The sequence below is a fragment of the Pelobates fuscus genome, chromosome 2, assembly GCF_036172605.1.
Source record: "Pelobates fuscus isolate aPelFus1 chromosome 2, aPelFus1.pri, whole genome shotgun sequence".
Taxonomy (NCBI): domain Eukaryota; kingdom Metazoa; phylum Chordata; class Amphibia; order Anura; family Pelobatidae; genus Pelobates; species Pelobates fuscus.
The window spans coordinates 245,626,821-245,641,090 of record NC_086318.1 but is presented as its reverse complement, the minus strand read 5'-3'; the positions used below and the strand labels follow the sequence as shown (position 1 = coordinate 245,641,090).

The window sequence follows — 14,270 nt, the reverse complement described above, 5'->3', positions numbered from 1 at the left end:
GGGCCAGGACAGTATAGCTTCCAATTTTGAAGGATCCATGCTGAATCCTTGTTCAGAAATAACATAACCCAGGAATTGTACAGAGGTTTGGTCGAATAAGCATTTCTCTAATTTACAATAAAGACCATTCTGCAACAACCTTTTAAGCACCATCCTAACATGAGTATGATGTGTCTTCAAATCTGGAGAATATACAAGTATGTCATCTAGGTAGACTACAGCACAGACATGCAGTAGATCTCTAAGGACATCGTTTATGAGGTCCTGAAAAACGGCAGGAGCATTACACAATCCAAAAGGCATGACCAGATACTCGTAATGCCCACTACGCGTATTGAACGCCGTTTTCCATTCATCATTCTCCTTAATACGAAAAGGTTATAAGCCCCCCTGAGGTCTAGTTTAGTAAAATATCTAGAACCTTTGACACGATCAAACAATTCGGTAATGAGGGGAATCGGATAGGCATTTTTAATCGTTATATTGTTTAGGGCTCTGTAGTCTATACACGGTCTCAAATCGCCCTCCTTTTTTGCCACAAAAAAGAAACCAGCACCAGCAGGAGAGGAGGACCTTCTAATAAAACCTTTACTTAAGGCCTCTCGTATGTACTCCTCCATGACCTGGTTTTCTTTCTCAGAAAGAGGGTAGACCTTACCCCTAGGAGGCATAGTACCCGGTAATAGGTTTATGGCACAGTCATACTCACGGTGTGGGGGTAGCTTATCTGCCTCCCTTTTTTCGAAAACCAAAGCAAGGTCTGCATACACAGAAGGGACAGAAACAGAAAGCGGTTTAGCCGTGGGCACGTTAAGTAAACAAATGGGACGTACTTGGGCCATACAGTCTCGTTGACAAGATTCCCCCCAGGAGAGTATGTCTAAACAACCCCAATCAAGTACTGGGTTGTGTTTCACTAACCAGGGAAAACCCAGAACTATGGAAGCAGTAGGGGAGTCAATTATTTGGAAGGTTAACCTTTCCTTGTGTAAAGCACCCACACACATCTCTATATCTTGGGTCTCATGGGTCACCAGAGGTCTCTCAAGGGGTCTACCATCTATGGCCTCAACGGCCAAGGGTGTGGCCTTTTGGATCAAAGTCAAGGCTGCGGTTCTGGCAAAGGTCTCATCCATAAGGTTGTCAGCCGCACCTGAATCGATCAAGGCTTTAGTTGTTATGGTGGTTTTATTGACCAAAAGAGAGACCGTAATAAATGGTCTGGAGATGGACACATGAGGGGACAAAGTCATAACACCCGAGGCCGACCCCTCTCTAGGCCTTAGGTGCTGGAGTTTCCCTGTAATTTAGGGCATGTATTACAGTGGTGACCCCTCTTTCCACAATAGAGACATAACCCCTCCCTTCTACGATACGTTCTTTCAGCCTCAGTTAACCCCGTAGCACCCAATTGCATGGGTTCGGGGGATGGTTGCCTAGGAGCGGGTAACGCTAGTAATGCAGTACTGGGTAGAGCAGGTAACACCCGTGTATCCAGCCGTCTTTGACTACGTCTCTCTCTAATGCGGTTATCAATAAGGATTACATAGTCTATAATATCATCTAGAAGGACAGGCAGTTCCCTGGATGCTATTTCATCCAGTATGTAAGCGGCCAAACCCTCCTGAAAGGCTGTTACGAGGGCGTCGTTATTCCAAACCACTTCAGCTGCTAGAGTGCGGAATTCGATAGTATAATCCGCTACAGATCTGTTACCCTGTCGAACCCTAAGCAGAGCTTTGCCAGCAGAGGCAACCCTACCGGGTTGATCAAACGTGCGTTTGAATGCGGACAAAAAATCCGCAAAGGACATAGGAGACATATTTTCCCACATGGGGTTTGCCCATGCTAAAGCTCTCCCAGACAGGTGGTTTATCAAAAAGGCAATTTTGGATCTGTCGGTGGGATAGGAACGTGGATTCATCACCAGATGGATGTCAATTTGATTGAGGAAACCACGACACAATGCTGGGTCACCACTATAGCGCTGTGGCGGTGTCATATGGACTACATGGGCAGGAACGGGTACTGGAGTGGCAATGGGTTCGGACACAGCAGCAACCGCCTCCTGGACGGCAGGCTGCAGGTGTGCAGTACGAGCCAGTATGGTCTGCAAAGCTTGAGCAAACTGATCCATACGGTGGTCCAAGCCATCCATTCTAGCCTCCTGATTAACTAGGAGCTGTGGTATGTCAGCAGGTTCCATTATGGCCCTGTTGTAATGTCACGATCCCGGGGAACCCAACACGCTAACACACACACAGACACACACACAGAAAGTGTGCTGTACCGGTCCTTAGAGTGGCCGGGCTAAGCACACAAAGAATAGTCAGGAGACAAGCCGAGTAAGGGGAACCAGAAAACAGAATAACGAGAAACAAGCCGAGGTCAAAGGGTAGGAGAAAGTCACAAAGTCAGTATAACAAGCCAGAGGGTACGTAACCAGAAAGCACACGTTCACAATCGATACTATAAAGCAAAGACCACAACAGGGCACAGATAGACAGGAAAGGTAAGTATTTAAATCCTAGCCTGAATCCTGATTGGCTAACCACCAATCAGTATTAACAAACACACGTGGGGGATATCTATACCCCCCACTGTGTTTGTTGCACTGTAGCTTTAACGCCGGGTCACGTGAGTGACCCCGGCGCTTAGATAATAGTGCCGGCTCCCAGCGTGCAGCGTTAGACATGCTGCCGCTGGGAGGAGGAGAGGAGGACGCGAGCGGCGTGTCAGGAGGAGAGGACGCCGCTCGCTTAACGGTAAGGGGAGAGGGGACCGCGGGCGGCGACGGACCGAGGGTGAGTGCTGCGAGAGGATTGCAGCCTCCCCTCACCGCTGCCCGCGGAGCCCTGACATTACTAGTGTTGATGTTTTTATTACTTATATATTACTGCCTGTAAATGTGTTTAGTGGTCAAATGTGAAAACTTACTTATGGCATTCAACTATAATCATAGTGGTCAACTACAAAACCAAGCACTCAATTTGATAGAGCAGAACCAATTTTATTGTAGTGCAAAAAACAAACAAACCAAAAAAAAACTTTAAATTTATTTTACTTCATAAAATACATTGGCAATCGCAAACTTCTTTTTGGGATGAAGCATTTTTGTGCATTATTATTCTTTGATCAGAAAGTACATCGCCCCTTTTTTTGCAAGTAGAACTGAAGCTTGTGATAAACGTGGCCACGTGTATCTATGGAATGCAGACTTACATAGAGCCAAGTCTTCAGGCGTGCTTGTTTCTTTTAAATGTGTTGCTTTTTACAGTATATCTGCTAAGATGGCAATAAGTAATCAGACCACAAAAATATATAAAAAGGTAAAATGTAAAGCTTCAGATGTCCGATGTAAATTATTCCTTTTTTCGAACTTTTGATCTTGGAGCTGAAATTAAGAACATAAAATGTTATCAGTCAATCATGGATCAGTTTATAAAATTAATTCTGTACACAAATTAACTAACCGTTCGGATTTTCTTGCTTGTAAAAAGTTTTCAACATTTCAACAGCTCTCTCTGTCTGGTATCCAGCTATGCACTGTTTAGAACAAATTAGTAAGAATTTATGAACTCAGGAAATGGATTTAAATACAGTAAATTTTTTAGAAATCCTAATATGATTCAAAGTAGTTTATTTAGCGGATTAAGATCCCGAATGTTACATAAACCCTGTAATTGTACCTTGAAAGGTGTTCCAGTATTAGGGATATCATCTTCAGCTATATTCAGTACAGACCCGCACCCTCCAAACCTTTCATTGCGACATCCATACACCACCAGAGGAATTTGTAAGTTGATGTAAAGGAAGGAAATGTTTGTAATAATAGAAAATGCATTTTATCCATAAAATATCAGAAATCATATAGAGTAATTTCACACCAAATGTACAAATTTATGTCACCATATCTAGCACCCTAATATTTTGACAAGGCCTCTTTCTCAAGGAGTTCTTGAGAACCCATTGAGAAAGGGTCTTGTCAAAATTTTGGGGTGTCAGTCTCTATTGTTCTCGGAATCCATTTTAATATTTTTAAGCAAGTTAAAAATTTATCTGATATACAATATGAATGACCAATTTATTGTGCAATAATATAATTTATAGAATTTTTAAATATCTGATATGGCTGTGATGAAAATCTGTTAACTATAATTTGGAATCCTAAATAAATAAAAGACAAAAACCTAAATCGTTTAATGCCTCTTACATACTGGATGATGTGTAAAAAAAATAAAGCATCAATGCATAACTTTAGCAATATTCCAACCCATAAAAGTTCCAACAAAATATCAAAGGTTAGTAAATCCATGCTACAGAAAATATAAACCGGTACAAAGGGTAGATCAGAGATTACAATAAAGGAAGCTTGAAAGGAACAAGATTCAAGGACAGACCAAAAATGAAATTCAATCTTAGCAACAGGAGGCTCAGGGAGGAAAAAAAAATAACGGCAAGAGGCTGTTGAACTAAAAAGCTGTAAAGATCAAATTGCCAAGGAACTAATCTGAGGTGAAAGGCACTATAAATATACAATGTAATTCATAATTCTGAAAGAGCAGTATACCATTTCGACGAGCATTACATTTGATGAAGGGGGGGAGGCAATTTTATTTAAGGGGTTGTCCCTGGAGGTAAAGGGATCTGGGAAATTTCTACAAAAGGTAGAACACACTATTAAAAAGGTGCCTGTAGCAAGTGCTGCTTGCCTTTCTTCCATCTCTGACTGGATGTCATCCCGCTTTCTGAAACTCAATCTCTCAAAAACTGAGCTCCTTGTCTTTCCTCCTCCTAATACTGATCCTCCTCTTTCGCTCTCCCTCCAAGTTTGTGGTACCAACATCAGTCCATCCTTGCAAGCGCGCTGTCTTGGCGTCATACTTGACTCTGGTCTCACCTTTGAGCCTCACATCCAGCATGTTGCCAAATCCTGTAGATTCCATCTTAAAAACATAGCCCGCATCCGCCCCTTTCTTGCACCAGATACTACCAAGGAGCTTGTCCATGCTCTAGTAATTTCCCGCATGGATTATTGTAACCCTCTCCTGATTGGTCTTCCCAATAGCCGTACTGCACCCCTACAGTCCGTAATGAACGCTGCTGCTAGATTGATTTTCCTCTCTAGTCGTTTCTCTCAAACCTCGCCCCTCTGCCAGTCCTTACATTGGCTTCCTGTATGCTATAGGAGTAAATTCAAGGTACTAACTCACACCTATAAAGCACTGAACAACTCTAGCCCCTCATATCTCCTCACAGATCCATAGGTATGTCCCTTCTCGGTCTCTCCGTTCTGCCCGTTTGTATGCGAAGGATAGCATAAAATCTAGCCTAATAAAAGTTAGTGAGGTGAACATAGAGTCCGTTTGGGTTACGTTAGAATTTGGTAATCACGCAGTAATTCGTGTAGGTGTGATTTATAGGCCCCCAGGACAAATTGAAGAGTTAGATAATCTACTAGTTGAGGAAAAAGCTAAAATGACAATGAAGGGGGAAGTTATCATCATGGGTGACTTTAATCTTCCTGATGTGAATTGGAAAACAAAAATAGCTGCTTGTGCCAGGAGCACACATATTCTAAACTCCCTACTGGGATTGTCTCTAAAACAAGTCGTTGAGGAGCCATCTCGTAAAGAGGCCATACTAGATTTAGTGTTAACAAATGGAGATTTGGTATCCGATATTACTGTAGGTGAAAGTTTAGGATCCAGTGATCATCAATCAGTGTGGTTTAATATAAGAACAGTGACGGAGTCACACCACACAAAAACAAAAGTTTTAGACTTTAGAAAAACAGACTTTTCTAAAATTAGAATATGTGTAAAGGAGTCATTATCAGACTGGAGCAATTTAAATGGCGTCCAAGAGAAATGGGATTATTTAAAAGTTGCACTACTGAAGGCAACAGAAAATTGCATTAGGCTTGTCAGTAAAAGCAAAAAATTCAAGAAACCACTGTGGTACTCCGCAGATGTGGCCAAAATAGTAAAAAACAAAACGTTAGCATTTAGTAATTATAAAAAAAAAACAGAGTGAGGAAGACAGAATGATCTATAAGATTAGGCAGAAAGAGGCTAAGCAAGTTATAAGAGCTTCCAAATCACACACAGAAGAGAAAATAGCACAGTCAGTAAAAAAGGGGGACAACACTTTTTTTAGATACATAAATGAGAAAAGAAAAGTAAAACAAGGATTAGTTAGATTAAAAACAAAAGAAGGAAGGAATGTAGAAGAGGATAAAGGTCTAGCTGACTGCCTCAATGAATATTTTTGTTCGGTATTTACAGATGAAAATGAAGGAGAGGGACCTCAGTTAAGAAAAAGGATAAATTAGTTATTTATTACACGTGAGTTTACAGAGGAAGAGGTTCTATTTCAACTGTCAAAAGTAAAGACAAATAAGTCAATGGGACCTGATGGAATACACCCAAAGCTATTAAAAGAGCTTAGTGGTGTACTAGCAAAACCATTAACAGATTTATTTAACCAATCATTGATAACAGGAGTAGTCCCAGAAGATTGGAAGTTGGCGAATGTTGTGCCCATTCACAAGAAAGATAATAGGGAGGAGTCGGGCAACTATAGGCCAGTAAGCCTTACTTCAGTAGTGGGGAAAGTGATGGAAACCACGTTAAAGTATAGGATTGTTGAACATCTAAAAACACATGGATTTCAAGATCATAGACAACATGGGTTTACTTCAGGGAGATCATGCCAAACTAATCTTATTGATTTTTTTGATTGGGTAACTAAAATTATAGATCAGGGTGGTGCAGTAGACATTGCTTACCTAGATTTCAGTAAGGCTTTTGACACTGTTGCACATAGAAGGCTTATCAATAAACTGCAATCTTTAAGTTTGGATTCCAATATTGTTGAATGGGTGAGACAGTGGCTGAGTGACAGGCAACAGAGGGTTGTAGTCAATGGAGTATATTCGAAGCTTGGACTTGTCACCAGTGGGGTACCTCAGGGATCTGTACTTGGACCCATTCTCTTTAATATTTTTATAAGTGATATTGCAGAAGGTCTTGATGGTAAGGTATGTCTTTTTTTGCTGATGATATTAAGATATGTAACAGGGTTGATGTTCCAGGAGGGATTAGCCAAATGGCAAATGATTTAGGTAAACTAGAAAAATGGTCAGAGTTGTGGCAACTGACTTTTAATGTGGATAAGTGCAAGATAATGCATCTTGGACGTAAAAACCCAAGGGCAGAGTACAGAATATTTCCTAGCCTCAACATCTGAGGAAAGGGATTTAGGGATGATTATTTCTGATGACTTAAAGGTAGGCAAACAATGTAATAGAGCAGCAGGAAATGCTAGCAGAATGCTTGGTTGTATAGGGAGAGATATTAGCAGTAGAAAGAGGTGATTGCTCATGCCCTTGTACAGAACACTGGTGAGACCTCACTTGGAGTATTGTACGCAGTACTGGAGACCGTATCTTCAGAAGGATATTGATACCTTAGAGAGAGTTCAGAGAAGGGCTACTAAACTGGTTCATGGATTGCAGGATAAAACTTACCAGGAAAGGTTAAAGGATCTTAACATGTATAGCTTGGAGGAAAGACGAGACATTTCAATACATAAAGGGAATCAACACAGTAAAGGAGGAGACTATATTTAAAAGAAGAAAAACTACCACAACAAGAGGACATAGTCTTAAATTAGAGAGACAAAGGTTTAAAAATAATATCGGGGGGGGGGGGGGGGGGGGCAGAGCTTGACCGTCGAGCTACACAGACGCCATTCAGACAGGCTCCGCTGTCTAAGTGCACAATCCGAGGAAAATCTCACCACCCTAAGCCAATCCAGCTCCCAAAACCCACCAGCTGGATTCCCTACCTTCACCTGAGGAGATAGATGCCATTTTTCGCGGCGTCCACCCAGCCGAAACGGAGGCGGAAAATTGGGGCCTACCCCACGCTGGCACTCCCGGACCTGGAGAAAATATTCCGCGGCTACGAAACGTGGGACGGACCCTCCTCACAGAGACCCGACCAACCTCTGCACACGCCAGCCATGGGCCGCCGATCACAAAGGCCACAAGCTGCAGAACACAGCAGAGACATAGGGGCCATGCTCCAACGGCCTACTCCGTCTAAAATCACCCCCGCGGAAATACCACGATCAGCAACTCACTCCCATCACACGGAGCCACCTGAGCCGGTAACAACCCCAGAAACCCAAACAGAGCAGCAACCCCAACCCGAACCTCCAGCAGACATGACCCCAACGTCCAGGCACGACCTGAAAATTTTATTGGCGGACTTCCATAAAATTCTGGCGGCAGAACTCGCCCCCATCAAAACGGAAATCACAGCCACCACTAACAGGGTGCAAGTCTCTGAAAAACACATCATAGACTTACAATCCCATCTAGCTGAGCTTCAAAACTCGGTGCAACAAATCTGGACACAACAAAGAGTTATGATGGCACAGCAGACGGTCATGGAGGAACGCCACCGGCGCATAAATATAAAAATAAGGGGCATCCCGGCAGCCGTTTCAGCAGATGAACTGCCGCACTATACGCGACGCCTACTGTCTGTTATTCTACCCCACGCCACACTAAAGAAGATGGTCACAGGGGAGATATATCGCCTACCCACACCAGCAAAGGTGCGCTCTAACGTACCCCGAGATGTGATACTCAGGTGCCCAATGGTCCATGAAAAGGTGCAGATCATGTCCGCGTTAAAAGGCAAGACACCCCTGACCTTTGAGGGCGCTAGTCTAACATTCTTCCAGGACCTCACAAAATCCACCCTTATGTGGCGCAAAACCTTCAGTACCCTCACTAATGGACTTAGGGCAGCAGGCATTACCTACAGATGGGGGGCAAACGGATCCCTGGTGATTCACAAGAACGGAACCCAACACATACTCACCTCAATGGAGGAGGCACCCACACTCCTAGAGTCCCTGGGACTGGAGATCCCGACCGCTAACCCACTCCCGAGACCCTCAACTGCTAACTGGGATCCGGAATGCACCACACCGTTCGTCCCAAGGAACAGAAGCCCCCGGGCCCAGGAACCAAACCAAGGGAATGGCTGACGACGATGCGCAAATACCGGTGGAAGGGACCCTTCCCCAGAGACTGACTTAACAAGTCTAAAGACTACAGCATTTTATCCCTCTCGTTTCTTTTTCCCTCCTCCTCAACCTTTTCGTTGACATAGCTCCTGTGACATATGAGGTTTAATGTTTTTAATGTTTATGTTGACGCTATATTCCTCGGCAGAGATAAACGCACTGATAGCTCATGACGGACCAACTATTGACATCGACACCAACTACTAGACACAACACGACCCGTACAGATTACACCCATGACACGACACCAAACACACACAACAAGCCATCATTTCCTAGACAGGGTGGCTCAACAAGCTCGTAACGGGGTGACTAATCCACTCTCACCAAACCACTCCCCCCCCCCCCCACAACTCCCATGGACAGGAGTTTCTCACTCAAGGTATAGTACACAAACATAAAGGAGAAGCTGCGACTGAATACCCCAACACTTTTCAGAAATCGCACGACTGTGCCCACTCACCTCTATGCCCACGAAGCACTCATGCTTGACACAATTATACCCAAAAGTGCCAGAACCACGGACGCATCCCTTCTCCTATGGCCCTCCAGCACAAGGGACAAAGACGTTAGGACTGACTAGGCGACCCACACTTACGTCTACATAAAAGACACACATAGCAGAACTAACTACCAGTTATATAGCATGTTAAAATATAAAAATACAGTGCAGACGCACATAATGTTATTATCCTACAATAATTGTATATCAGACTTACTATTACGCAACAGAATGTTTATTGTATGGCTTATGCAACGCACTGCAAAAATAAAGAATTAAAAAAAAAAAAAATAATAATATCAGGAAGTATTACTTTACTGAGAGGGTAGTGGATGCATGGAAAAGCCTTCCAGCTGAAGTGGTAGAGGTTAACACAGTACAGGGAGTGCAGAATTATTAGGCAAGTTGTATTTTTGAGGATTAATTTTATTATTGAACAACAACCATGTTCTCAATGAACCCAAAAAACTCATTAATATCAAAGCTGAATATTTTTGGAAGTAGTTTTTAGTTTGTTTTTAGTTATAGCTATTTTAGGGGGATATCTGTGTGTGCAGGTGACTATTACTGTGCATAATTATTAGGCAACTTAACAAAAAACAAATATATACCCATTTCAATTATTTATTTTTACCAGTGAAACCAATATAACATCTCAACATTCACAAATATACATTTCTGACATTCAAAAACATAACAAAAACAAATCAGTGACCAATATAGCCACCTTTCTTTGCAAGGACACTCAAAAGCCTGCCATCCATGGATTCTGTCAGTGTTTTGATCTGTTCACCATCAACATTGCGTGCAGCAGCAACCACAGCCTCCCAGACACTGTTCAGAGAGGTGTACTGTTTTCCCTCCTTGTAAATCTCACATTTGATGATGGACCACAGGTTCTCAATGGGGTTCAGATCAGGAGAACAAGGAGGCCATGTCATTAGATTTTTTTCTTTTATACCCTTTCTTGCCAGCCACGCTGTGGAGTACTTGGACGCGTGTGATGGAGCATTGTCCTGCATGAAAATCATGTTTTTCTTGAAGGATGCAGACTTCTTCCTGTACCACTGCTTGAAGAAGGGGTCTTCCAGAAACTGTCAGTAGGACTGGGAGTTGAGCTTGACTCCATCCTCAACCCGAAAAGGCCCCACAAGCTCATCTTTGATGATTCCAGCCCAAACCAGTACTCCACCTCCACCTTGCTGGCGTCTGAGTCGGACTGGAGCTCTCTGCCCTTTACCAATCCAGCCACGGGCCCATCCATCTGGCCCATCAAGACTCACTCTCATTTCATCAGTCCATAAAACCTTAGAAAAATCAGTCTTGAGATATTTCTTGGCCCAGTCTTGACGTTTCAGCTTGTGTGTCTTGTTCAGTGGTGGTCGTCTTTCAGCCTTTCTTACCTTGGCCATGTCTCTGAGTATTGCACACCTTGTGCTTTTGGGCACTCCAGTGATGTTGCAGCTCTGAAATATGGCCAAACTGGTGGCAAGTGGCATCTTGGCAGCTGCATGCTTGACTTTTCTCAGTTCATGGGCAGTTATTTTGCGCCTTGGTTTTTCCACACGTTTCTTGCGACCCTGTTGACTATTTTGAATGAAACGCTTGATTGTTCGATGATCACGCTTCAGAAGCTTTGCAATTTTAAGAGTGCTGCATCCCTCTGCAAGATATCTCACTATTTTTGACTTTTCTGAGCCTGTCAAGTCCTTCTTTTGACCCATTTTGCCAAAGGAAAGGAAGTTGCCTAATAATTATGCACACCTGATATAGGGTGTTGATGTCATTAGACCACACCCCTTCTCATTACAGAGATGCACATCACCTAACATGCTTAATTGGTAGTAGGCTTTCGAGCCTATACAGCTTGGAGTAAGACAACATGCATAAAGAGGATGATGTGGTCAAAATACTAATTTGCCTAATAATTCTGCACTCCCTGTAAAGGAGTTTAAGCATGCGTGGGATAGGCATAAGGCTATCCTAACTATAAGATAAGGCCAGAGACTAATGAAAGTATTTAGAAAATTGGGCAGACTAGATGGGCCGAATGGTTCTTATCTGCCGTCACATTCTATGTTTCTATGTTTACAATTTTGGGGGTGGAAACAAATCTTTTCAGGGGCCAACTACTTTGGTTAGTCAATGATACAGATAACACGTGCGAGTCCTTTTCAAGATGGTTTATAATATAGATTTGTCTGAGTTTTATCTTTTGTATTACTTCATTATTTAAGATTCAGGTTAGGTCAAGGTTTATTGCTCAGGCTAGGTTTTCTTTAAAGAAAGACTCTAGCATTAACATTACAAAAATGTGTTACTAATGCTAGAGTATTATATTAAAATTATAAGGCCCTCCTATCTAAGAAAATGAAAGCATTTTACTTACCTTACCAGAACGTGGGTTTCACCATGGATGCCACTCCTCTGACTGAGAGCATCAATTCTGATGATAGCACCAATCAATGGGGAAGAAATGGGAGGCTCATGTTCATACTTGGCAAGCATTGACTCAATGCATCTCTACGCATTGATTTAGTGCTTAGAGATGCACTGACTCAATGCATCTATATGGGGAACATTCGGCAACTTCGTGCAGGACATGGAGATGACAAGTTTTGCAGGACTGTAAGCTTCTAGTACAGAGGGTGCCGCGGAATGTTTCCCTGGTGCTATGATTATAGCACCAGTGAAACATTACTGCTGAACAGGGAACCGAACCTCTGTAATGTCGGCCGGCTGGGAGGAAATGACAGCCTGTCACTTAATATATGTATATATCAAAAATGGTATAAAAGGATATTGAGTAATCGCAGTGCCCCAGCACACATTATGCATGGTTCCACGGTCACATACAAAATGGTGTCTTCAAAGACTTTTGAGGCATTCTTTCCATTCTTCCGGCACCAATCATCTACTTGATCGATTGCCACCATTTCTGCATGCCGTGTAGCCTGTAATGAAAAGACCAAGTTTTTTCAAAGAAATATCTAGTAATGAAACATGATTAAGTTTCAGCTAAATATGTGAAAAGACATTTGGCTACTGGAACCACCAACATTTTATATGCTGACAATTGGTATTGTTCTCAGGCCCCCGGGAATCTTCCGTAGAAATTTACAAACAGCCAAGTGATTTGCTCCTGTATATTTTAAGGTGGTACAGAGCTTTATCCCTTCAACTATTGTCCTCCATACAGATTTTTTTTTTTTTTTGTCAGTCAACAACAACCATTACCAGAATACTGGCATTGCAAAACATTCAGATAGATGTTAGAATTTTATCGTGAGATAAATATTTGGACACTTGGCTTACTATACTCACATTCCTTGTTTCATTGACCTCATTCCGTCCTTTCCCCACTATCTGTTTATTGTAAACCATGAGACAACCAACAGGAACTTCACCATTATCCAATGCATCCTGTGCCTGAAAAAATAAAACAAAAATAAAAAACTGATTTATAAGAAATCTCCTCTCCAGCAACAGATCATTCTGCAGTGAATAGTTTTTAACCCCTAAAGGTAAGTTAGGGACTTCCTTTCACCAGGGCCATAGCGCACTTCGTGCTCCTTTAACTCAAGGGGTAAAACTGTTTTTGAACAGTTTCACCTGAAGTTGGATAACCAACGCCTCATGCAGTCCTTGCCACGGTTGTAGAATGTGTACTTTTTCTCCTGTTTAAAGGGGTGGTGATTATCTGAAAGCATCAGCTGACATTCTCAGCCAATCAAAGCCCACCCACTGAAAGTTACAGTGCAATTATAACCCTGTAAAGCAGGGTAGCATTTAGTCTCTACACTTTATGCTCATACCATTTGAAAAGCTTTCTCCATCCAGTCTTTCATTTCATCAGTGATTACAGGGGTGTCATCCCCAAGTTCTTTTTGGTCCATTGTTATACAATGTTCACACTGGAAAACAAAACATGATCCAATTGACTACCAAATAAAGGAATGCCAGTATTATTTTTAACACAGACAGAATACATAAAAACGTTAAACATAGAACCAATGTACAAATGTGTAGCCTATCAACAAAGTACATACTTTAAAAAAAAAAAGCTGTTTAGCAATGGAGCCAAACTCAAAAGACAGGCAATTGCTCAGAGCACCTGCCTTATAAAGTCTGTGCTTTGAATAAAAGGGGAGAGCTTGAAAAGCTGAAGACAGCAGATCTGCAGATTTTGCAAGCAATTTTTTTAGATATGTTAAGCGCTGCATACAGCTCATCTGTCAATCAAACAGAAAAAACATGGCCCGATTTAAATGCCTGTGTGCAGTGCTTACTTTTAGCGTTCCATACAGTTTATATGGAAGTCTGAAGTCACTAAATATGGCCCATGTTGACAGAAAGAAGTACCAAGTATTAATTGAAGGACAGGCTTTGTGGGATGTAATGGCAAGTTAAAACCTTGTTAAGGGATTAATTGGTCTTTAATCCCACTCAGGAATCTCCTGCAGGCAATTACAGTGCAGAAGATAAGAAATTCTAAATTAAACACCACTGTGCAAAAAGGAAACCTAAAGAATTTAGGCTATTTGTCAGAAAAGGGGGAGGGGGTGCAAGTCACAGCCTTGGGAGGTATGGCTAGGGCTGCATGAGCAAAATGGCAGATAATTGATGAATGAGATTAAAGGGGTATTATTTATACACATAAATC

At 42.2% G+C, this 14,270-nt stretch overlaps 1 protein-coding gene across 1 annotated transcript; it reads right to left on the bottom strand.

Moving 5' to 3' along the window:
- Window positions 1–3,171: 3,171 nt before the first annotated feature.
- On the bottom strand, window positions 3,172–13,577 carry ADAT2 (adenosine deaminase tRNA specific 2). The gene is made up of 6 exons (XM_063443317.1): window positions 13,423–13,577; window positions 12,932–13,036; window positions 12,411–12,561; window positions 3,690–3,796; window positions 3,474–3,546; window positions 3,172–3,394 (listed from the first exon to the last, which is right to left on the bottom strand). The coding sequence occupies exons 1-6, from the start codon at window positions 13,501–13,503 to the stop codon at window positions 3,363–3,365; spliced, it is 549 nt and encodes a 182-aa protein (XP_063299387.1). The 5' UTR covers window positions 13,504–13,577; the 3' UTR covers window positions 3,172–3,362.
- Between the last annotated feature and the right edge of the window lie 693 nt (window positions 13,578–14,270).

Coding starts and splice junctions, on each gene's coding strand:
- ADAT2 (XM_063443317.1), bottom strand. CDS start 13,503: ATGGACCAAAAAGAACTTGGGGATGACACCCCTGTAATCACTGATGAA. Junction 12,562..12,931: donor AGGTCAATGAAACAAGGAAT/GTGAGTATAGTA, acceptor TTTTCATTACAG/GCTACACGGCATGCAGAAAT. Junction 3,797..12,410: donor TGGGGCACTGCGATTACTCA/ATATCCTTTTAT, acceptor ACATCAACTTAC/AAATTCCTCTGGTGGTGTAT.